The sequence below is a fragment of the Polypterus senegalus genome, chromosome 10, assembly GCF_016835505.1.
Source record: "Polypterus senegalus isolate Bchr_013 chromosome 10, ASM1683550v1, whole genome shotgun sequence".
NCBI lineage: Eukaryota > Metazoa > Chordata > Cladistia > Polypteriformes > Polypteridae > Polypterus > Polypterus senegalus.
In genome coordinates this window covers 139454085-139477837 of record NC_053163.1, presented here as the reverse complement: position 1 = coordinate 139477837, position 23753 = coordinate 139454085, and the positions used below count along the sequence as shown (strand labels likewise).

At 42.8% G+C, this 23753-nt stretch overlaps 1 protein-coding gene across 8 annotated transcripts in view; it reads left to right on the top strand.

Annotated features, from left to right (window-relative positions):
• The window catches only part of LOC120537713 (guanine nucleotide-binding protein subunit alpha-11-like), a 132005-nt gene extending 108969 nt beyond the window's left edge, over positions 1 to 23036 (top strand). For all 8 annotated transcript variants that reach the window (XM_039766855.1, XM_039766854.1, XM_039766859.1 and 5 more), the window contains 5 exons: positions 2339 to 2493; positions 4443 to 4571; positions 16201 to 16330; positions 18083 to 18236; positions 21809 to 23036. In XM_039766855.1, coding sequence (XP_039622789.1) covers positions 2339 to 2493; positions 4443 to 4571; positions 16201 to 16330; positions 18083 to 18236; positions 21809 to 22071 — 831 coding nt within the window. In that variant the 3' untranslated portion in view covers positions 22072 to 23036. The remainder of the gene's footprint in view (positions 1 to 2338; positions 2494 to 4442; positions 4572 to 16200; positions 16331 to 18082; positions 18237 to 21808) is intronic.
• Positions 23037 to 23753: the final 717 nt, after the last annotated feature.

Sequence of the window (23753 nt, the reverse complement as noted above, 5' to 3'; positions counted from 1 at the left end):
TAACTGATTAGTATTTAAATATTACTAACTAAGGATGAGTGAACAGATTTGATCACCAGGAAACATTTGAAGAAAGGCCCGCTGAAGTTTGGGCTTTGTAGTCTTGTATGAATAATAAACTATAGAGCAGTCATTTAAGCAGTAAATAAGTCATTTGCAACACTAGTAATGTCTTAGCTTTATCTTTAAATGATTAGAGCTCCCACTCTAAAGGACGTCCACATGAAGTTTCCTTCCCATACTTGAATGCAGCATAAGCCATCATAAATAATATGTATTTCTATTAATATATTTTTAAGACAACCTAGTTAAATTCTTTCAGAATGCTGCAACATTGAAGTAAAGACCCTCAGGGTGGAGTCCTGACCCATTTGTTGTGTTAATTCCACAGAGTGGTATTCATGCTGGTTTTCCTTTACAGAGGGTCACTGCTGTCTTCCCACGGTTTGATTTTTATTTCAGTCAGACAGCTGGCAGTTTGCAGTCTTCATTATTAACAAAACTGTTACAATCATAAGGACATTTTTTTGGCTTATCTTTTTTTCTTTTTGAGTGTATATTGTGGTGATTCTGCAACCACAAAAACAGATGAGACCCTCATAAAGACCCACATAAAACAGCACTAAAACAGCAGTAAAAGCTTTACTGGGTGGCCCTAATATACAGTCGGCTTCACCCAGGCAAGCCTGACTATAAATGACCAGCAGCCTTCACACCAGACTAGGCCCCAAAATGGAGAACAGGGTTTTAAAGTTCACGAGAGTATCAGAATTCTCAAAATATGCCTCACAAGAGGGAGAGCCTTGAAGTCTCTTGCTTGTAAAGAGTGAAATCCTTCAAGAATTTTTATAAAGAGAATATTTGCCCACAAAAGGAACAAATACAAGAGAAAGCTCACAAGGGCGTCATAAGGCAAAGAAGTCCCAAAATCCAAGGGAAGAATCCAATATACAGAGCAAAAAGACAGAAGAACAAGAAAATATAAGAAAAATACTCCCAATAATCTCCAAAGAACTGACCGGAAAGAACCAAAGAGACTTGCTTATGGTGTCAGCCTGATTATAAAGGTGGGGGTAGACCCCAAACAATGAGGTTAGAGTAGCCAGAGTAGTCATACCAGGAACATGGCAGAACAAAATATATACACATAGAAACTAAATAATCACAAAATAAAAAAGTATGGATATAGAAACCCATATAGAAACAGAAGCAAAACTCCAAAAACCCTAAAGAAGTAAAAGCAATGCTCACAAGAAAGAACTGCACACTGTGGGACTTACTGTCCAGTTCTCATGGTCCTTCAGTAATGACATAAAAAGGTGGCTCTGCCTCATGAACAGAACACATGAAAAATGAGAAAACACTTTAGATACCGTGAAAAGATCAGACTCAACACACTTAAAAAGGTTTGGGGCAGCCACCCGTGTATTATCCCTGACTGCAATGGGCTTTGAGAATAAGACAGTAGTGTCTTTGAAGGAGTCCAAACAAGAACTAATGATTAGTGGTTAAGATGGCGGCTTTAAATGCCAAGACTGGAAGTGATGTAAGGGAACCGGAAATTGCCTCCTTCTGACATCGTAACCAGAAGTGACGTTCTTCTAGGCACCGTAACCGGAAGTGTCGTCTTTAGGGATGAGTCTGGTAGGTTTTCCTGTTTTTGGTCTGTAGAGCTAACGGAAGAAGGTTTAGTGCACCCTGCCACCCCCTGGCCTGGCGTGGAATTACCTTCACTTGGTCCGTACAGCTCCCTCCTGCTTGCATGTGTAATTAATAAACATAGCATCCATCCATCTTCTAAACCCACTTATGCTGAGCAGGGTTGTAGGGCAGCTGCAACCAGTTTTGTCAAACATTGGACAAAAGGCAGGAACAAACCATAATATGAACAAAATGTACATAAATACTACAAACACATCAATAATCTCATAAACAATATAAAATAAACATTTCCCAGGGAATAAACCTTGGCTGTAACTTAATATTGATAACCTTTCTTATAAGACGTGTTCTTGTTGGTCGTGCATCTTGTCATCTTTTATATCTAATTAGCAGAAAATACAGCCTGTTTCTAATCAGCTGTGACTTGATGTTTTTTGGAAATGAGTCTCGTCTGATTAAGCAGCACACATACTTTGCAGGGGCTTTATGCATGCACTGAAGTAAAGTGTGCCCACCTTATTCTAGGGTATTCTTAAATAACCTGGGGTGGCATTAGTGTATGGAAGACACAATTAATAACGTGGTTTAATTTAGTAGGCTGCTAGAATTTCTGTAAGTAAGAGAAAGCAGGGGGAAAAGAAGGTCTGTCAATATCTGAATCATTCTGTCCTGATAGGAAAACGCCAGGCGTCTGCTGCAGGTTGATGTTCCTCAAGTACAGACCTTTGAGCCCCAGGATGTGGATGCCATTCGGAGGCTGTGGGAAGATCCAGGCATTAAGTGGTGCTACAGAAGACGGCAGGAATACCATCTGCTGGACTCGACAAAGTAGTGAGTTACACCCCAGATATCCAGAGCAGCTGTTCATGTTAAGAAGAAGATCAATGGGCTGTTGTTTTGGAGTACAAAATGTAAAAATTTAAAGGAAGCTTGAAAACATGAGAGAGTTCAACTAAGTACACACTAAGTACACACAACTAAGTACACACTAAGTACACACAACTACTGTCCAACACAAATTCACATTAGTTCTTATGTTTTTCAGTTACAGAGTTACAGAAAGCTGGTGCAACACATAAACCAGCTCTCGGTGGGATGCCATTCCACTACAGCAGGGGTCGCCAAGTCTGGTCCTGGAGGACCACTGTGGCTGCAGGCTTTCATTCTAGCACTTTATATTTAATGAGTGCCCTGTTTGTGCTGCTAATTAACTTCTTGCAAATTCATTTTAATTGAATTGCTTTTCTGAGATTTGTTCCCCTGAATTTCTTTATCGTTGCTCTGAATTGTTTCATCCATCCATCAATCCATTTTCTAACCCGCTGAATCCGAATACAGGGTCACGGGGGTCTGCTGGAGCCAATCCCAGCCAACACAGGGCACAAGGCAGGAACCAATCCTGGGCAGGATGCCACCCCACCGCAGGACACACACAAACACACCCACACACCAAGCACACACTAGGGCCAATTTAGAACCGCCAATCCACCTAACCTGCATGTCTTTGGATTGTGGGAGGAAACCGGAGCGCCCGGAGGAAACCCACGCAGACACGGGGAGAACATGCAAACTCCACGCAGGGAGGACCCGGGAAGCGAACCCAGGTCTCCTAACTGCGAGGCAGCAGCACTACCACTGCGCCACCGTGCCGCCCGAATTGTTTCATTTATTTCCTTAAATGGCACCCAAACAGAAATGAAATGTGAAGTGAGGGAGCCAACAGAAGACCAACTAATTCAGGGCCTCAAACTCCAACCAGTTGCTTAATTATGTGCTAATTTCTGTTGTTTTTAAACCCGTGCTTTAATTCCATGGCTTGTTGCTGCCCTCATGGTGCATTAGCAGACATTTCTGAAATTGTTGATTTTTCTCTAAGAGCAGCACTGTTAAAATGTTTTGGGGGTTCCTGAGCAGATCAACTTTCCTGAGACCTTCATCGTTCTTTTATTTTCAGATATCGTATGATGAACACCAGTTGTTTTGGCTCATTTTGTATCTCACTATTGTTTGGCTTCTAATTAACAAAAAAGAAACAATTAAGGGGTCTGAGTCTTCAAGAGCAAGTCAATTCAAATTAATTTTAAAGAAGTTAAGTAGCAGCAACAACGGGTCACTCATTAAGAAAAGGGTTAGAATGAAAACCTGCAGCCACAGTGGTCCTCCAGCACCGGACTTGGGGACCCCTGCTCTACAGGACACACTCACACTTGTAATAGGGAAATTTAGTGCTAGAAACCGATGAACACGTCTACCTCTGGGGTCTGCTAGTAAATGAAGTAAAGCCACTTGGTTTAAGAGTAGAACATGCAAATTCAACAGAGTGGGCCAAGTCCTGTGCGGCAGCACCACTAACTACTATGCCACTGGGCCATCCTGTGTGCAATTTACACCAAACAAAATTATTTTTGTAAGAAACAGTACATATAAGTGTAACTATATTAAAAGAAAATTTAAGAATATTTCTTTTCATCACTTTTATTGTATACAGTATAGTAAAATCCACATTGCTATTTCAACTGTAAAGTTTTCTTCTTTATAAAATGTATTTGACAAAGCCACCACAAGGGGCCACCAGATACTGAAAAAATGGAGACTTGACTGAGGGCGTTACAGTGTGTGGGCAGCAGACATTAACAAGACTTTGTTTCCAGATAGAGTGATGCTGCTGCTTGTATAATTTGATCAGATTGCTCTGGAGTATGCGGAGGACAGGGCAGCCCTTCAGAGTTTCTGCTGCACTCTACTAACCCAGTAAAAGCTCTTGCATCTTCCTATTGCAGCTACTTGACTCATCTAGATCGGATTGGGCAGCCGAACTACATCCCGTCCCTGGATGATGTGCTGAGGGTCAGAGTGCACACCACTGGGATCCAGGAATACTCCTTCACAATAAAGAAGACCAATCTCAGGTGAGGTGAAACTCCACAAAGTTGCGTGGCTTTTCTTTTTAAAGTTGTCCTACTTAATCTACTACTGTATATAAGCTATATCACCAAAAACCTCAAAGTGCCAAGCAGTTATGATACCTGCTAGGAGAGGGAATCAACTGAAGAAAGAAAAACCACAATGGCTCTGGAGCTGAGAAATCTGGAGAAATGCCACTGTTTAAATGTTGTTGTCTTGGGGTCTCACTAAAGCCATCCAGTCTGTCAGTGATGTGGATCCCCAAGTACTTGTAGCAGCGCACCACCTCCATTTCAACTCCTTGAAGGGTGACTGGCCGTAGAGGCTCATGAAGTCAATAAGTAGTTTGCTGAGTTCCAGACAATTCTCAAAATTCTCCACCTGACTTCTATCCTCTGGCTCATCCATAAACCCTATTAGTGCAGAATCATCTGAGAATTTCAACTTGATTTTGTGTTATTTATACAGTCAAAGGTGTACAGAAAAGGGGACAGCACTGTTCTTTGTGGATATCCACTGTTGTTCACTTGTACATTAGAGGCCCGGTCCATAGGCCTGAATTTTGGGGAATTTCAGCCATCCATTCAGACATCTAATAATTCCCAGCATTTTCTCAGGTCAGTGTTTATATGAGCATAGACAGTAAACTACCAGATAAACCATGAAATGTCATGGTGTCCATATGTACAGCACAGTGACACATACAGTGTCCTCCATAACGTTTGGGACAAAGACACATTTTTAAGTGATTTCCCCCTCTGCTCCACAATTTAAAATTACAAATCCAACAATTCAGACATTGTGATTAAAGTACACATTGCAGATTTTCATTTAAGGGGATTTAGAGACATTTAGATCACACCATGTAGAAATGGCAGCACTTTCTTTACACGGCCCTCCCATTTCAGAGCACCGTAAAGTGTGTGACAGTTGGCGACTCAGGTGTTTGTGAATCCTCAGGTGGGTTTCGTTGCTTCATAAGACACTTGGCTCACTTCTACCCTTTGGGGTCTGCAGTTGCCATTGTTCAACATGAGGACAAGAGCTGTGATAATGTAAGTCAAAGTAGCCATAATGAGGCTGAATAACAAGAATAAATAATTTAGAGACATCAGTAAAGCCTTAGAATGACCAAAATGAACTGTCTGGAGTATCATTAAGAGGAACGAACACACTAGTGGGCTCAGTAATCACAAAGGGGCTGGTAGGCCAAGGAAGACCTCCACTGCTGATGATAGAAGAATCCTCATTAAGGTAAGGAAAAAGCCCCCAATACCTGTCTGACAGAGCAGAAACAATCATCAGGGTGCAGATGTGTGTGTGTCAGAGATGACTGTCAGCAAAAGACTTTATGAGCAGAAAACACAAAGGAGGCCGCGCTGCAAGATGCAAACTACAAAAACAGGAGGGTAAAATTGCAGTTTGAGAAAAGGGACTTAAAAGAGCCTGCAGAATTCAGGGAAAATGTCTTGTGGACCTCCGAGACAAAGATGAACCTGATCAGAGTGACGGCAAGAGCAAAATTGTGGAGACCAAAATGACCTGCTTGAGATCCAAAGCAGACCACCTTATCTGTTATACATGGTGCTGGGGGTGTTATGGCTTGGTCATGTCTGGCTGCCACAGGTCCTGGCACACTTCATTAATGATGGTACTGCTGACAGCAGACGCACAGGGAATTCTGAGAAACATCTGATCTGCTCAAAGACCAGTAAATGCCTCCAAACTCGGACATACTGCTGAGGTGACACAGGAGTTTTTCAAATCCAAAAAATGGAAACTTTTTGAATGGCCAAGCCAGTCCCCCGATTTAAATCTAATTCAGCAGGACGTCTATATGCCTAAGAGAAGACTTAAGGGGACAAGCCCCTGAAACAAGCAAGAACTGAAGATGGCTGCATTGGAGGCTTGGCAGAGCATCACCAGAGAAGACCCTCAGCACCTGATGATGTCTGTGAATCGCAAACGTCAGGCAGTCATTACATTCAAGGGATATGTGACAAAATATTAAATACCAGTAACAGTGCACTGCACGATAATGTGCAGCGAATACACTTGACTTATAGTTTTCATCCTCTTTCTCTGTACGTTTACCATTCGTTTGCTCAGAGGTTGGTGCGCTTGCTGCTTCCTGAGCAGCTCTTCTTTTCTCCACCCTAGCAGCCTGCTTATTCTCTTCTTTCGTCTGCATCTTTTCGCATTAAAAATGATTAAGTCAGTGTTTGTGTTGCAATTACAAAGTACGTTTTCTTTAACTTTTCACTTAAGCTGGCACTTAAGTCGTCAATCTGCCTCAAGAATGATTTAAGAGGTAGTGGAAGTGACGGCGAAGGTGGTAGGAATGAGAACGGCGCCCATATGCTTGCACCGCATGCCCAACCTGCTGGCCGCTGCCGAGTGTTGATTGTACAATAAAATAAAATAAAAATAAAAAGAGGAATAATCTTGGAGGTCAATCATCACCCCAAGAGCGAATAGTAGACGTCACATAGCATATGTTTACCAAATTTCAGGTCAATAGGTCAAACGGTTTGTGAGCTACAGGTGATTTACAATCTGGGACAGACAAACGGACAGCCACGGTAGCTTATTATATATAAAGATGACAACTGCTTTAATAGACCTGCCATTGCTGTATCCAAACATTATAGTGACCTGAAATGGGGAGCCATTTAGAAAAAATGTAGTGTGTCTGATATGTATAAAAGTACCCTTAAATGAAAGTCTGCAATGTGCACCTTAGTCATGAATGAATTGTTTGATTTGTAATTTTAAACTGTGGAGCAGAGGGGTACATCAAGGAAAAATGTGTCTTTGTCCCAAATGTTATGGAGGACCCTGTATGTGAAGAAACCAATTGTAAGATACTAAAATGGCTATCTAGATTATTCCATAGAAGTTGATTTATATTCTGTTTGAAAAGTCATTAGACAAGACACTATTTGAAAAGTTTTTTGAATTTGGATGGAGTCTATACTATAGAAGTTTCTCTCCATCCAAGCCAAGGAGATAATCGTAGAGTCAGATTATCACTAGACGTAGCCATGCGCTGTCTGCTTTTCCATTGGCCAAAGCAGCGGCATGATCATGCAGCATTGAAGTCGTGACGGGCGGCCACGGGTATTATCTGACCGGGATGCCAACTGGATGAAAGGACTGTGGGAGAGAGCATCTGTAAGACACTACCTCCCCTGGGACGCTAGAGGGCAGCCCTCCTGGTCGGCTGTAGCACCATAGATTCCTGCAGGGCATGCTTGGAATAGCCTGCAATTCTGGCACCACAGTTTGCTGTCATTGCCTTCTGGGCGGTTTGTGCGGCATTGACATTGATGCTCAAAGTCAGACCACTGCAATGCTTAACTCCTGAAGATGAGACATTCAAAGTTCAACAGAAGTAACAGCTTCAAGCTTGCAATTGATAAATTGTGTTTTTATAAAATCTACTGTAGTGATCAAACATGATGATTGGTCCATTTTCATGATTGATTTTAGTTAGTTTCTAGGCAAAGCTCTTTGTCTAACAAACAAGATCACCTCTCCCATTGTAGATCTCATTTATCAGTATGTGCTTCACCAAGAACCCACCAGAGAAAACATGCAAACTCCAGGCAGTGAACGCCAGCGACGTGACTCCCTGTGAGACAGCAGTGTTACCACTCAGCCACCGTGCCACCCCTACATGTGTAATTATTAACAGTATTCATTATTTACATGAAGTTAATGATTTATCTATAAAATGTAATATACATACTTTAATGCATTTCATCATGAAAGTGATATCAAGTATAAATCTAAGGATTCTAAATGTGCAGAGAGATGGAATGTCAGAAATGTATGGAGTCTACACTATAGAAAGTATCTTTCCATCCAAGCCAAGGAGATAATCAGAGTCAGATTATCACTAGACGTAGCCATGCGCTCTGCTTTTCTATTGGCCAAAGCAGCGGCATGATCATGCAGCATTGAAGTTGTGACGGGCGGCCACGGGTATTATCTGACCGGGATGCCAACTGGATAAAAGGACTGTGGGAGAGAATCTGTAAGACACTACCTCCCCCGGGACGCTAGAGGGCAGCCCTCCTGGTCGGCTGTAGCACCAAAGAAACCTGCGGGGCACACTTGGAGTTGGAATTTGTCACAGGCCTGTTGGGTTCCATGAGGGCCGCCAGAGATGTGCCAAACTCCAACTCCCAGTGTGCCCTGCAGGAATCCATGGTGCTAGAGCCACCCAGGAGGGCCACCCTCGCCAGAGGAGGTATTGTCTTGTAGATGCTCTCTTCCCCTGGTCCTTCTATGCTACTGACATCCCGCCCGGATAATGGCTGTGGCCGCCCACCACAAAGCAGGGGAATACTTGGCAGTACTAGGAATGCAGTAACATTCATTTCTTGTTGTACTGATTTTCAGTTCCCCATCAATTGCACAGATTATGCATCTAAAGCGTCTTTGTAATTCAAATAAATTAACAGAACGTGCACAGCACGGGCTTTCTAATGCAGACCTTTTACATCCTTTTCAGCATCTCGTATTCTTTGCAGTGAGAATTTCATTATCAAATGCTATCAAACCAGGAAACTGCACGTTGTCCTAATTCCAGTGTTAGGAGTGTGATTAATGAATGACTTTTAGGGAAGCTGAATCCTTGCATGCACATTTGCTTCTGTTACTGTTTTGGGTTTGTCCATTTCACTTTCATTTTGATCTCCAGACTTCCGATTCTGGTTTTTTTGTTTGTTTCTCCCATCTCCTGGCCCGTCTAAATATTTTTCTCTGCCATTCTGACCTCACATCAGAACACGGCCAGTCAAACATTGTAGAGGGGGAACGGTCTACAGAGGACATGGGATGGACTGCATTTGTAGCAGCTGAGGGTGAGCTTATTAGATTCATTACAGCACCACCAAAAACTCCTAAAAGGACTTAAACATAAATGCCCAAGATGATGGTCTGAATATACGACAACTGGCATGGCGGTTCATGGCCAGGAAACACATCATGAGCTGAATCTAGCAGGAGCGTTGCTCAATTCAAATGGCTTTGCAACAAAATAGATTACCTAGAAGGCTATTTTAGGACTGGCAAAGGCCAAGTGCACCCTGGATTTGTAGCAGATAGAGCATGTTGTCAGTTTCAAGGCCAGGAATTTGAGTACCGTACTTTTAGGTCAAATCATTCAAGATCTTGTTCAACACTATGTTTTTGTCTTCACGGCGACTAACAAAGAGCTGCTGGATGTCTCAATCATTTCAGCAGCTGCCATTTCATTTAGCTTTTCTTTCTGCGGCAGCTCCCTTCCCGTCGGGTTAAAGTGACCGCTCTTCATTTCAATGGAGTGTTAAATCAGACTATCTCCAAACACGTTTCATTTTAGGCAGCAAACAATCACTTGTATTCCATCAGGAGCCTTTTTCCGTCTGCTGCTGAGGAAACCTCAGCCCCCCCTGGTGCTTCTGTGCAGCAGCTGTTTGACTGCGTTTTGTGTTTCGGGGGACATTCCTGTCATCCTTTCTCACACTGTCACCTGCTGCTGCTGCTGCTTCTACTCTGCTCCACTGGCAAACAGCTTGTTATGCCACTCAGTCAGACACAGGAATAGCCTGCAATTCTGGCACCACAGTTTGCTGTCATTGCCTTCTGGGCGGTTTGTGTGGCACTGACATTGACACTCAAAGTCAGACCACTGCAATGCTGAACTCCTGAAGATGAGACATTCAAAGTTCAACAGAACTAACAGCTTCAAGCTTGCAATTGATAAACTGTGTTTTTATAAAATCTACTGTAGTGATCAAACATGATGATTGGTCCATTTTCATGATTAGTTTCTAATCAAAGCTGTTTGTCTAACAACAAGATCACCTCTCCCATTGTAGATCTCATTTATCAGTATGTGCTTCACCAAGAACCCACCAGAGAAAACATGCAAACTCCAGGCAGGGAACACCAGCAACGTGACTCCCTGTGAGACAGCAGTGTTACCACTCAGCCACCGTGCCACCCCTACATGTAATTATTAGCAGTATTCATTATTTAAATGAAGTTAACAATTTATCTATGAAATGTAATATACATACTTTAATGCATTTCATCATGGAAGTGATATCAAGTATAAATCTAAGGATTCTAAATGTGCAGAGAGATGGAATGTCAGAAATGTAATTTTATCTTTCTCCTGTTTCAAGCAATATGTATGTCGCAGAAATTTACAAGTTGGGTTCCTGTTCCATCGCCCTCCTCACCTGCTGACAGGCATCTGTTTCTTAGCTAGTCTCACATAGTCAGACATATAAAACATACATCTGGAGGCAACCATGAGTGGATCTGGCCAAAAACTGAGTGGTCCACTGTTAGGCCGGGTTTATACTTCACATGAAGTGTGCTCCAGTGGACCATACTGCTACTCAAGCGTTGTACTGTTCATATGTGTGCTCATACTTTACATATATTTGGAAGATTCCACCAGGTGGCAGTGTGAGATATCATCACGGTGAGAACAGGTTCGACTTCGCAGTGTTCTAAATTGCCCAAAACACTGTGACAGATAGGGGGCGCTGTCGTCCCCTTGAACCCTCAGACCAGACGCCAGACACCAGATAAAAGTCCAATAATTTGCTTTATTTAGACTATACAGTGCACAAAGCACCCTACACTCCACAATACTCATAAATTAACCAACAATAAATAATCCACCACTCTCCCAGACGCATTGTTCCCTGTCACCCGAGTCAGCTTGCCAATCTGGGATCTCTCACAGTCTCTTATGACTTCAGTCCACGTGGCTTCCTAGCACTTCTGGGTCAGATCAAACTCTTCTTTTTCATTCCAGAAGTATGTCCTTTCCTCTGTCGCTGTGACTAAGACCTACTTCCGGGTTATAGGTAAAATAGAAGTCTCTGGGCTTCCCAGCAGCGTCCCCTGGAGGCCCCAACGTTATCCAGCAGGGCTGTACAGGAAAACTCCAATGTCCATGATGCCCTTTTGTAATTTGGGGCACCTCCAAACTGCAGGGAGGGCTCCATCTGGCAGCCTGAGGATATTGGCTCGGATGAATGGGCGGACTTATCCCACAACATTCATTAAACTCCGAGGGCACGTTGCCACAATATCTCTGAAGAAGATGGATGTTTAATGATTACCTCCATCAATCCAGGGATGTGCCCATTCCAGCAAGCACTGGGCATGAGGCAGAAACAATCCCTGGACGGGGCATCAGCTCATCGCAAGGTGAATACAAGCACACACATATGCCGGCGACATTTTAACATCACCAAAACCCCAAACCTTTCATGTCTTTGGAAGGAAACTGGAGCACACTGTGGAAACCCGCCAGGGAAACATGCAAACTGCAGGCAGGGAACACCAGAGATGTGACTCCCTGTGAGAGAGCAATGCTACCGTTCAACCACCGTGTCACCCCTACATGTGTGTAATTATTAACTGTATTCATTATTTTAATGAAGTTAACGACTTATGTGTAAGATGTAGTATACATAGTTTAATGCATTTCATCGTGAAAGTGATCTCTCTCTCTCTCTCTCTCTCTCTCTCTCTCTCTCTATATATATATATATATATATATATATATATATATATATATATATATATATATATAGTGGCAGTAGGGGGCAGTAGTGCACCCTCGAACCCTCAGGTACAACTCCGGAGACCAGGTAATAGTCCAAGAATCTTTTATTTTCTTCCAGTGCACCAAGCACCTACCACACTCCTCACAAATCTCTTTAAACACGCACAATAACCTCTCCTCCTCGCCCAGACACTTTGCTCCTCTCCCACCCAGCACAGCTCAGTGTCTGGACTGAGGCACCGTCCTTTTATAGGCCCCGACCGGAGGTGTTCCTGTCCCAGCAGTCTATTATTCCTTCCGGGTCAGGGCAATCAGTCTATTACTTCAACCCGGGAGCACGCCATACCTTCCTGTCACGTGACCGTGACGTACTCCCGGGTCATAAGGCACAACAGAGCCCATAAGTCCCCCACAGCGACTCCTGGTGGCGCCAAGGTTATCCAGCAGGGCTGTGTATAAACACCACAGAGTCCATAAGGCCCTGCTGGACCTCGGGGCACGATCCCGCTGTCGGGAGAGCTCCTCCTGTCGGCCTGGGGTGCGGACCGGCCTCGGAAGCCGGCAGTCTTCCACAATATATATATATATATATATATAAAATCCTCTGTCTGTCTGTATGTCTGTCCACTTTTCACAAGAGAACTACTTAACGGATTTAGATTGTTTTTTTTTCTATAATTTGCGTGAACATTTCACTTGATTTTACGACTTCTCACATTGTGTTATGTATCATAATTCGCTTGCGGTACCAATTTATGTGTGCAAATCCAAGAGGGACGCAGCAGGGCGGGGTCCTCCTCACTCACACGCCAGCCTTGGGGCATGTACTGTACATCCGCTTAGCTAACAAATGGATTTAGATCGTTATTTTTGTAGAATTTGTTTGAACATTCCAGTTAATTTTGTGATTTCTCTCATCATGCTAAGAATCATATTTTGCTTGCAGGAGCGATATATTCATGCTAATCCGAGACAGAGGCTGTGGGCTGAGGGGAGGGGGAACTGTGACATCAGGAGTGGGGGGCCAGGCAGGGCCCTTCTCACTGTCCTGTTTCACACTATGTGGCCAGAGCCGTGGGGGACAGCCAATCAAGTATAAATCTAAGGATTCTAAATTTGCAGAGAGCTGGAATATCATAAATGTGACGTGTTCTGTGTGGCGATTGCTGCTGTCAGGTCAGGAGGAAGCCCCAGAAGCAGGTAGCAATTAACAACTGGGTCAGTTTTAAGTTGACATTTACGATGGTCTACTAAAATAAACTACAAAATTAAAATGGACATTTTGAGATTAAAGCTGAAATTTCCACTTTAATTGCAAATACATCTTTTCACTGTGTCCCTGATTTTTTTTTTGTGGCTCAAATATGCTGCTGTATATTCTGATGCTGTTATGAAGGTGCAAAAAAATAAAAAGGATGGCACAGAAGATGGTATGTGAGACTTTTAAAATGTATCGCGCCATTACGTTGGGGAATATGTGAAGCTTGAATATAAAAGCACCACAAATACATTTGTATCTCGGCATTTTGCACATTGAACCCTTCATCAAACATCGCTGCAGGCACATCGATCCCGTAGGGTCCGTATAGCGGCTTTCTATCACATGTTGATAGTAAACAGAGACTCTGACGTCACGTTCCGACTTGATCACACTGCCCCCTCCGACATTTTGCTGGTACTGCAACTCACGCACACACGTGTTGTGTTAATTAATTTCTGACGACGTGCTCAGAGGACACTTCAAATGAACACTGTGAACGTGTGGCAGCCATGGTGCGTGTGCGTACGCGTTCTGAGTGTGATTTATAAACCAGCCCTTAGACTGTTCACTCAAGCCATCCAACTCTGCACGGAGGCGGAGCTCAGAGTAGGGGCGGAGATTGAAACAGCAAAAAGTAAGTAGTGGTATGCTTGTTAACCTGGAGAGACAGACAGCAAGTCTGTAGTCATAACCGGGTTACTGTTAAGGATTTTGCAGTCTGCGCATGTCCATTGCACTCTGTCATCCTGTACAGGTCTTTGTTCTGCACTTGCTTTCTCAGTTATGAGCAGAAGCAGTTACAGAGAATAGCAGAGCAGAGAAGATAACTCATATCTTATTGCAGTAACCATACATGTGTTATTACTCCAGCAGCACTGGGTGTTAAGGCAAGAAACACGCTGGTAGGCCTGTCCTTTGCAGGGCTCAGTCACACAGCCAAGCAGAAAAGAGTGTACTGGTGAAGTCCATTAACAGAAACCTACAAATAAGCCGTCAGTTTGACTAAACATATTTAAAAAATACAAGAAAATGATCACAGACCTCGTGCTTATTTTTGGATTCAGTGACCAGTGATGATGTTTAACTCATTTTTTTTGTGTGCAGTTTAGTGAAGTTGCAGTGTTTTGACAAAGGAGAACTACAGAAGTGTATTTGTGCACGTAAACATGGATTATTAAGAAGCCAGGTCTCTGCCTTAACTGGGTCATTCATCTTAACCCGAATACATGTGTGCATGTAAATCAGAAACTCAGTGTGCAGAGATGACATTGCTGCTACCACCAGGTGAGGGCAAAAAATCGTTGGAGGTCTGTGGTTTGCAGATGATGATGATGATGATGATGATTTCCTCTTGGCCTCCTTGAACTGTGATCTCAATCATGCACTGGACGGGTGTACAAGCAAAGATGAGAACCAATGTCTACAAATCTGAGGCCAGATCAATGACTTGAAGGTACTGCAAGTGGAAGGGTTCAAGCAAAATGGGGTCTTGTTCACAAGTGAGGTTAGAACAGATTGTGGTATTAACCAAGGAACACTTTTAGGAATGTACTTTTGAACAAAGTGGATTTAGCCAAAGAATAGCTCTAGGACAAAAGTTTGAAATCCCTGGCCAGACTACATCCGTGTCCTCACCTTTGATCACAGGCTCAGCTTGATGAATGAAGTGAACTTCCTGTGCAGGGTTGATGGTAGTGACGGGTTTTGTGAAAATGACAATAGAATTTGTTTGCCGGGGTTTTTGCAATTGAGAAATGCAAAGCTCAGTAAAAGGAGTTTTTAGGATGATTTAAAGTTTTTTTGGTGTGGAAGACATGAAGTAACGCTCAATAAAGCTTCACTTATACTTATGTGTTTATGTTTTTTTTCCACCAAGGCGTACCAGTCAAATCAATTCTATTTAAGCCTCTCGTTCAGATCACTGCAGAGTGAAGTGCACTTTTTAAAGATGTTGCATGCTGCCTATTTTCCTCATGAAAGCACCTCAAAATGGTGGTGTGCATTACTGATTTTTCTCCACGGGAAAACTCACTGCATGGAAAGACGCCCCCTCTCCCGTTGCCTAGCAACCACCCTGTTCCTGTTTCTTGACCCCTGCAGTTGTCCATGCGCCATGGAGACCAAAGTTTCATTTCCGTCTCTGATGCATCTTTAGGATTGCAGTCGCCAAGATTGCCCTCATAATTGGCCAAGTGGATGGGAGTCTGGTGATTTTTATTTATTTATTTACTAGAAATCTTTATTTAAATAGTAAATGACAGACAGACACATGCAGAACTAATCTATGAAAAACACATTTTTTCCTCTTGTATTAATGGCACAAATGTCACTAGGAATGAAACAGCATTTGTAATGCAAATTACTTTTGTGAAGTGAAGCACTGAGTTTTACTATAAATTCAGTTTTGTGTCAAGTGTTTCACTGTAAATTCAATTTCAAATAAATTGTTTTGCTGATCATTTGTTGCTCAATGAATGAGGAACTCACACGTGGGCCTCAGGGTAGAACCATCGGAAGACTCTGTCCTGTGCCTTTCACGGGACACGTGTCAGACATGGCTAAATTGGAGGGGACATGGTGGAGGGTCTAGGGAGCGCTGGAGGGATTCAGTCTCTGAGTTTGGTAATCTCTTGCTAAGCATGGAATGGTCTTGTCTTTCTCTAAGCATGGTACCACTATTACCTTCAACTGGACTGGAGTGAGTTGATGGCCAGTATGGTGGTACAGTGGTGAGTGTGTTGACCGTATCCCCTAGTAAAAGTCTTCAAATATTTTCTTTTATTTTCTACAGGATTGTTGACGTCGGTGGTCAAAAGTCTGAACGAAAGAAGTGGATCCACTGCTTTGAGAATGTAACATCCCTCATTTTCCTTGCCTCACTAAGCGAGTATGACCAAGTCCTCGAGGAAAACAATCAGGAGGTGGGTGGACCTACAGCACAGTAATCTGGAAGCAAAGCAGCACGTCTGTTTTAATGTTTCTAAATCTCTCAGGTCCATGCAGTATAGTGCTTGATGGTCTACTGTTTTACAGATGGTACTGTGGAGTGTGCTCTGGGTGGGAGAGATTTCAAAGAGGTTGTGCCTGCTGAGTATCTCCAGCAATGAGAGGTCATAGGAATGTGGCATATGGTGGAGTGTTACAATTTCTAGGACTTTCTAGTTTCACTCTTATTATCAGGGATTGGGGATGGTCTGGTTTCTCTTCTCACTCAGAAGGTGTCGTTTTGGCCACTGGGTATCTTCTTATGTAGAAGTGGGTGTTCATTTAACTGACTTTTACACTTTATAGATTTGAGTTGTGAGTGGCTGCCACATCTCTCCAGGAGACTGGGTTTGTAGTAGTCCCATTAGCTTTCTGGTGTTCTCCCCATATGTTATGCAAGTTCATTCCTGTAATCTTGTTTCTGGTAGTAATCTCAAAGATGTACAGCACATGTTAAGGTAATTAGTCAAGAGTGTATGGAGTTTACGCATCACCCCCCCATACTCCAACCGAGTCCGTACTGATTTTTTTTCCTCTGGGTACCTCAGCTTTTTCATAGATGTTCTGCTCCTGTTGACTCTAAGATGGCATGGCATGTGTGTAATTGTGTCTTGCAGTGGACCAGCAGCCTCTCCAGGGTCGGTTCCTGCCTAGTTCTTGGTGCCTGTGGGGTCACCTCCAGCCCCTTGTGGATGGGCAGGTCCATGGCTTAAGAATCAGGAGCCCATTTTAAATAAGTAAACATTTACACTTGCGTCTTCGGGTACCAACGTGGGATGTGGGAGCGGGATGGCCCTGCATTTGTTGTACATGTGCAGGACCGCCCATGACCGCAATTAGTGCTGGGGCTGTGAGTTCTGCAGCTGTGCCTCACCACCACTTTAAAAGGAAAGAGTGAGTGTTAGAAAGGCAGAGAGGAAAATAGAGAGAGAACAGAAATTGAGATTTGAGGACAGCCTTGGGGTAGCGAGGAAGGACGAGATAGCCAGCCAGCCAACCAGTGTGGGAAAGGCAGCATGTCCCTGCGATGGAGGGAATTATTGGCGCCCTATGGGGTGGAACATTCCCACTGATTTGTTGAGGAGGAGTGGGTGCAATCGAGGTGGCGTCCTCCCCAGGGATCTGAGGTATGCTGAGGAAATAAGAAAGAAAACTGGAGGACAACTGACCCCGAGCACTCTGACTTAGCTGCTCGAAGCAGCTAAGATGGGTGTTGGGTGGTGAGACTGCGGCTGCAAGTGTCTCTGCCAGCGGAGTGAGCAATGGGTGAGCTGGGTGATGAAGAGGGTGTTGCGTTGGACATGAAAATTGAATATCTGCTGGTTTTACTCTCGTTTTAGTGTGGATTTCAACTTCACAGACAGATGCATATTTTTAGGATAATTTACTTCTTGAAGAGAGCATTGCACTTTAATTTGAGCATGGTTTCATTTAGGCTGTCACTTAATAAAAGCACTGAGCACCTGTTACACCCACATTGTGCTTTGTGAGTGTCCTGTTCTGCGTAGCTCGTCCTGGTCATGACTATTATCAATGGTGTTTGGTTTAACAGCCTCTCCAGACAGAAGTGGGCGCATGGAGCTGACCTGCACCGTCACACCCCTATGACCTTGAGCTGGGTGGGAGGATATTTGAGTTGACACAAGTGTTCTGAATGCTTTCTATTTTTTTCACATTGCTTTTCACAGAATCGAATGAAGGAGAGTCTTGCATTGTTTTATAGTGTCATACATTCTGCGTGGTTCATCCGTGCTTCTATTATCCTCTTCCTCAACAAGGAGGACATTCTACAGGAGAAAATTCACACTTCACACTTATGTTCCTATTTCCCAAATTTCAAAGGTAAGGAGGAGGTTATTGTCTGATCTGGCATCACCATCCAGCTTGATATGGTATGAGGCTGGCATCAGATCCGCCATCACTCTACACTTTTCTTGGTCTTATACTCAGTGTTTTCCTCTATGAATGTTTTTCCTAATTTTTTTTTCCTGCATCACCTTCTCACTTGGTGTGACTTGGTGTCACAGTGGTTAGTGGAGCAGCGTTTTTAACTTGCCCTGCTTGTGCAGGGTGACAGCAATTTTGCGAGAGAAAGTGGAATGAGGAGATGGCACAGACTGGTCAGAATTAAAGTAGGAGTCATAACTTGGAAGAGTAATAAATAAATAAATAAATAAAAGATAGATAGATAGATAGATAAGCAAAGATCAGGACGTGTTACCAGAATTGCCTTTTAAGAACAAAGTGGTAAGTCATACACCAAAACAGAGACAAAACAGAGACAAAAAGCATGAAGTGTGATTCAAAGTTAAATGGCTGAAGTGTTATTGTCTTAACCTGTAAACTCACAGCTAACGGTAAGGAATACACTATTTTTCGTCCATCCAAATCTTGGATAATTAGGAAGTGGAAGACACTGACCTTTATACCATTGCAGTAACGGCGTCACGTGTCACACACTTCCAGTCATCGAGCCTCGCTACAGCAGAGCAACTGTTGACAAAACTGTCCCAGAATGGCAGCACCCAAGGCAAATCTAAAGAGCGTAGAAAGATCACAGTCTGATCAGACAGAGATGCTCCACATCATCATGGAGTCATTGGAGTGTTGATCCCCATTGTAAGTCTGCTTTTTTGACTTCAAGAAGTTGTTTGACCTGGTAGACTGTAGAACAATATGGAAACTCCTCAGGTGCTACATTATTCCAAGAAGACTGTAAATGTAATCCAGAGCATACATCTGCAGAGTGATCCACAACACAAACTTGTGAGTGTCATTCTACATTAATAATGGAGTCAGAGAAGGAGGTCTGCTGTCGCCGATTGTCTTCTCACTAGTAACACACTATGAGGTGAAGACGGCTATGGACCAACTAAGGGGTATGCCACCTGAAAGAAGATGTACATGCTCCACAGAATTGTTAGGATTATGGGGCCGGAGATCAGCGTCTCCAAGACAAAGATCTTACACTTCAAAGCCTCCCAGACAATCTCTCATTACCATTGATAGAGAACTTGTAGAAGATGTCGAATTTTTCACCTAACTTGGCAGCAGAGAGAGCAAAACAAGAGGGACGGACAAAGATGTGCTGTTCAGAATCACCCAATCGGGACAAACCTTCACATTCCTGAAATCAGTACGGTCAAACAAGAATCTCAGCTACCACCAATATAGAGTCCATACTGCTATGTGGAAGTTGGATGCAGAAATGGACCATAAGTTGCAAGAATTTATCAACATCTGTCTTCACCAGAACTTATGCATGTGATGGCCAGAACAGATTTTAAACCAGTAACACCGGCATTGAACCAAGCACAAACCATCACCAGTGCCATTCATCGGAGGTGGATGGGGCACACCCTTCGCATTACACGTCATGTATTGGATTGGAACATCCAAGTAAAATGAAAGAGAGGACGTGGAGAAGAACCCTAGAATCAGAGCTAAAAAAACATTTGGACATCCTGGAGGAAGGTAAAATGGTCATCCCAAGACAGAAAACAATGGAGACTTGGACAGGCCCAACACTTTGATTGGAATGAAATGATAAATGAAGTTGGAAGCCAAAAAGGGTACAGGTTACAAGAGCCAAGAAAGCACAAAGGGGGCAGAAAATATTGTCGTAAGCCATAAACTCAAAGCTAACAGTAAGAAAAAATCCAAAGGTTTTTTGTTTGTAAATCCAAATCTTGGATGATAAGGATGTGTAAGATAATGAACTTTATGTCAATGTAGTACGGATGTCACATGTCACACACTCACAGCCATTCAGTCTAGCGACAGCATAGCAACCATCAACAAAACTCATTCAGAATGGTGGCACTCATAAGAAAAACTAAGTAGAACCACAGGAGAACATGAATCACTGGTAAAAAAAAACACATGGGAATGAAAATGAAATATCAACAATAAGATGCATTGTGATTGAAAACCCCAGCAACTAAACAGAAAAAATTTGAAAGGCCAAGGAACAATTGGGAAATAAAACATTCAAATATTGGCCCGATTGAGATGGATTACTGCCCTGGTTACTACCTGTGTCTAGTCAACATGATGTCCCAGCGTTCGTTTGGTTCTGTCTCTGTAGCTAAGTTTCGTCCTTCTTGCCAGAGATGTGTGCTAATTGGTGGTTACATCTGCTCAGCGATGGACTGGCATCATGGAAGATGCAGAGAGGACTGGCTCCAGCCTTCATGACAATACAATTGTTAAAACATGTTGCTGAAATTATTGGATGAACTTACCCACATCTTTTCTCTTACTTCATCCTAAATCTAACTGTAATTTCTCCCCCCTCATCCTGCTCTTCCTCCATTGATTGCCTCCTATCTTTTTACTACATTTCGTCAGTTTGTCCCTTTTCTGTTCCCGTTGCCTCTCTGGTGGTTCTTCATCCCATCTTTTTTTTCATTCCATCTATTGTAGGCTTTATGGTCTGCTCCCACCCCACACTGTTCTTCCTCTTTCTGATCTCTCACTCATCTCCCTACCTTAAACTCATCTGTTTTGTCTTGGTAAAGTAATATATTGCTCTACTTTCCCCTTTTGTATTATTAATATGTAGCCTTTTGTCAGAATGCCTCAAATCTCACAGACTTACCACTGTTTATAAGGTATTGTACCATATAACTTGTCCCCACCTTCCCTTCTACATTTATAACGTCAGGCAATTAGGTGTAGTAAAAGACAAGCAGGAGTTAAGTTACAATTTAAATAACGTATTATTGATAATATTCATAAATAATAACAATATGCAAAGTACATTTGAATACTGGCAACCATACAACCTGATAAATGCTGATGTGTAGTTTCAGGTGGTACACAGACTTGTTAGTTACTTAAAATGTCTCTAGTTAAGTTCTCATTTTGTGGTCAGCTTTCTTCAGAACAGGCCACATGCCTGTCTCAATATGGCTGCCAAGGTGTCCTCTTCATTATATTGTCCTTTTCAGTTCATGGTGTGTGAGATGCTCCTTCATCAGTTGGTAAGAGAGAGAGGGTTAGGTAAAGCAAGGAAATTTATAGACTTTCTGTCCAACCCCAACAGCCAATAGGGTGTTATGGTACTTAAAGACTTCTGATACAAGCCAATTCCAAACAGCCATACTTCAGACCAAATGGGCACAGGATACCGTCACACCTTCTCCCAAAACCACGTGTTAAGGTTAGGCTTGCCAGCGAGGTAGTTGGCCTCCATGCGGGGGGTTGACTGAGAGAGTCCAGCAGAGAATCACTTGCCAAACTTGTCTGAGGCACTTCACCCAATCCTGTCGTAAAATTACAAAGAGACTCAGTCATAAAAGGGAGTAGGGGTACTTAGCCATATAAATAAATACATGCAAAATATTTATCAACTTATATGCAAAATTTCACACCACAACACCATCTTTTGCATTTTCTTTTTCCTTCCTAAGGTGAAAAACAAAACGCAGATGCAGCCAAAGACTTTATCTGCAACATGTACAAGGACCTCCAGCGTCTGAAGCCCAGAAGAGTGGAAGCCAACCAGACTGCGAGACACAGACAGGTGAAGGAGGAAGATGAGGTGGATATCAGCAATAAAGAGATTTACCCCCACTTCACTTGCGCCACCGACACTGAGAACATCACCCGTGTGTTCAACTCCATCAAGGATGATCTCTTGAAACAGTCCCTCAAAGCCTTTGGTATCTTGTGAGTCTGTAGTGGGCTACATCACCCTGTCTTAAGGTGATGACTGGAGTGACCTGTGAGGTTCTGTGGCTATAGTTGTGCTGAGTGCAGGTAGAGGACTGTGGGGAGTGAGAGGCAACATCACAAAAGAAGCACCGAGACACTCTTCAGGTGGGCACAGTAGAGGCCTGGGAAATGAACACCGCACCCTCATCCACACTGTGTCTGTCAAACTGGTGTATAGGTGGTAATGGATCCTAATCCTTGGTGAGAAAGATGATGTAGACCAGAGTTTGAATGAGTTATTAAATTGCTGGACATTTTCAAATGGAGGATTTGTTTGAATGGCCTTTTAAAGTTGAAAATGTATTAGTGTGTTGTCTTAAACAGAAAAAGTATATTAAATAGCATCCAAGATCAGTCACAAAAAGTAAATGTCTACAAAAATGCTACAAGCCTGTAACACCCACAGAGGTCAGTAGATGGCAGCAGAAAGTTCCAGTGTAGTATGGTGTGCAGAAAAGACGCTGAAAGAAGTCGCTAAGGACATTCGAACTGGACAGACACGGCGCATTCTCAGCACGATGTCCACCTCCTAGACACATATATACGGTAATAAAGAAACAACATTTTTTAAAAAGTATTTTACACATAGAATGCACATGGAGTTAAAGGAACACTCCATCTAAAAATATTTTTTGTATATATTACTTACCTCAAAAAAAATATTTAATCTCGTGTTTTCTTTGAGAGCAGACATAACAAACTTTCTGAAAGAATGTGACCCAATGGTGACCAACACTTGACAACAGCAAGTGGCATCAAAACGTCCATGAAATACATGGAATCACACTTTTGAAGTGAAACCCGCTTCTCCCTCATTCATTTGTCAAAAGTCATGTCTTCAATTCGAAAGTGTCAAAATGAATAATAAAAAAAGAATGTCACTTGAACGACGCTCCTAAATATCATTAAAAGGTCATTTTGATAGCCAGGTTTCAAAGTTGTGGAGTTTTTGTCACTGACATCTCGTCTTCCATTTTTCATGAAATGTGATCACCATTAAGAAAAGAAAATAGTCAGTAATAGGAAGAACAATGTGAGGTGGAAGCAAACCATAAATCCAACAACAGACGGAATGAAAAAAAAGATGGATAAAGACCCACCATTTAACAAATTATTCGGCTTGATTATCTGACATTTTTTCTGACCTGGTTACCTCCTGTATTGACTGCAGCATTTAGAAGAAGAGAAATCAGGAGATGTTGCTAAGTCAGATACTGTATATACTTGCGGATAAGTTCTCCCACAAATAAGTCAATTATTATGTATAATTTCTGGTATTTTATAATGTCGGTCGTATAAGTCAAATGCGGAAAACTCACGCTATTGACACAAAGGAATTATGATATACTAACACTGGGAGATATAGTCTGGCAATACAGCCCAACTGGGGACCATAGATGCCACAAGGGGGTGCTGTAGGGAGATGTGCTGCCCAATTTATGGGACTTCCATGTGACCTGGAAATACCTCCGTCGGGCAATCAACCTGCCACCAGAAGTACTTCCAGGCCTGTAATTAAAGGGACTACACACCCTTATCCAGGCGAGTTGGAGCTGGGAGGATGTGGAGCAACACTAGACTGGAGGAGGGCAGTGCAGCGATGATAGGAAAGAGTATCGTAGAGAGAGAGGAACTGTAGAG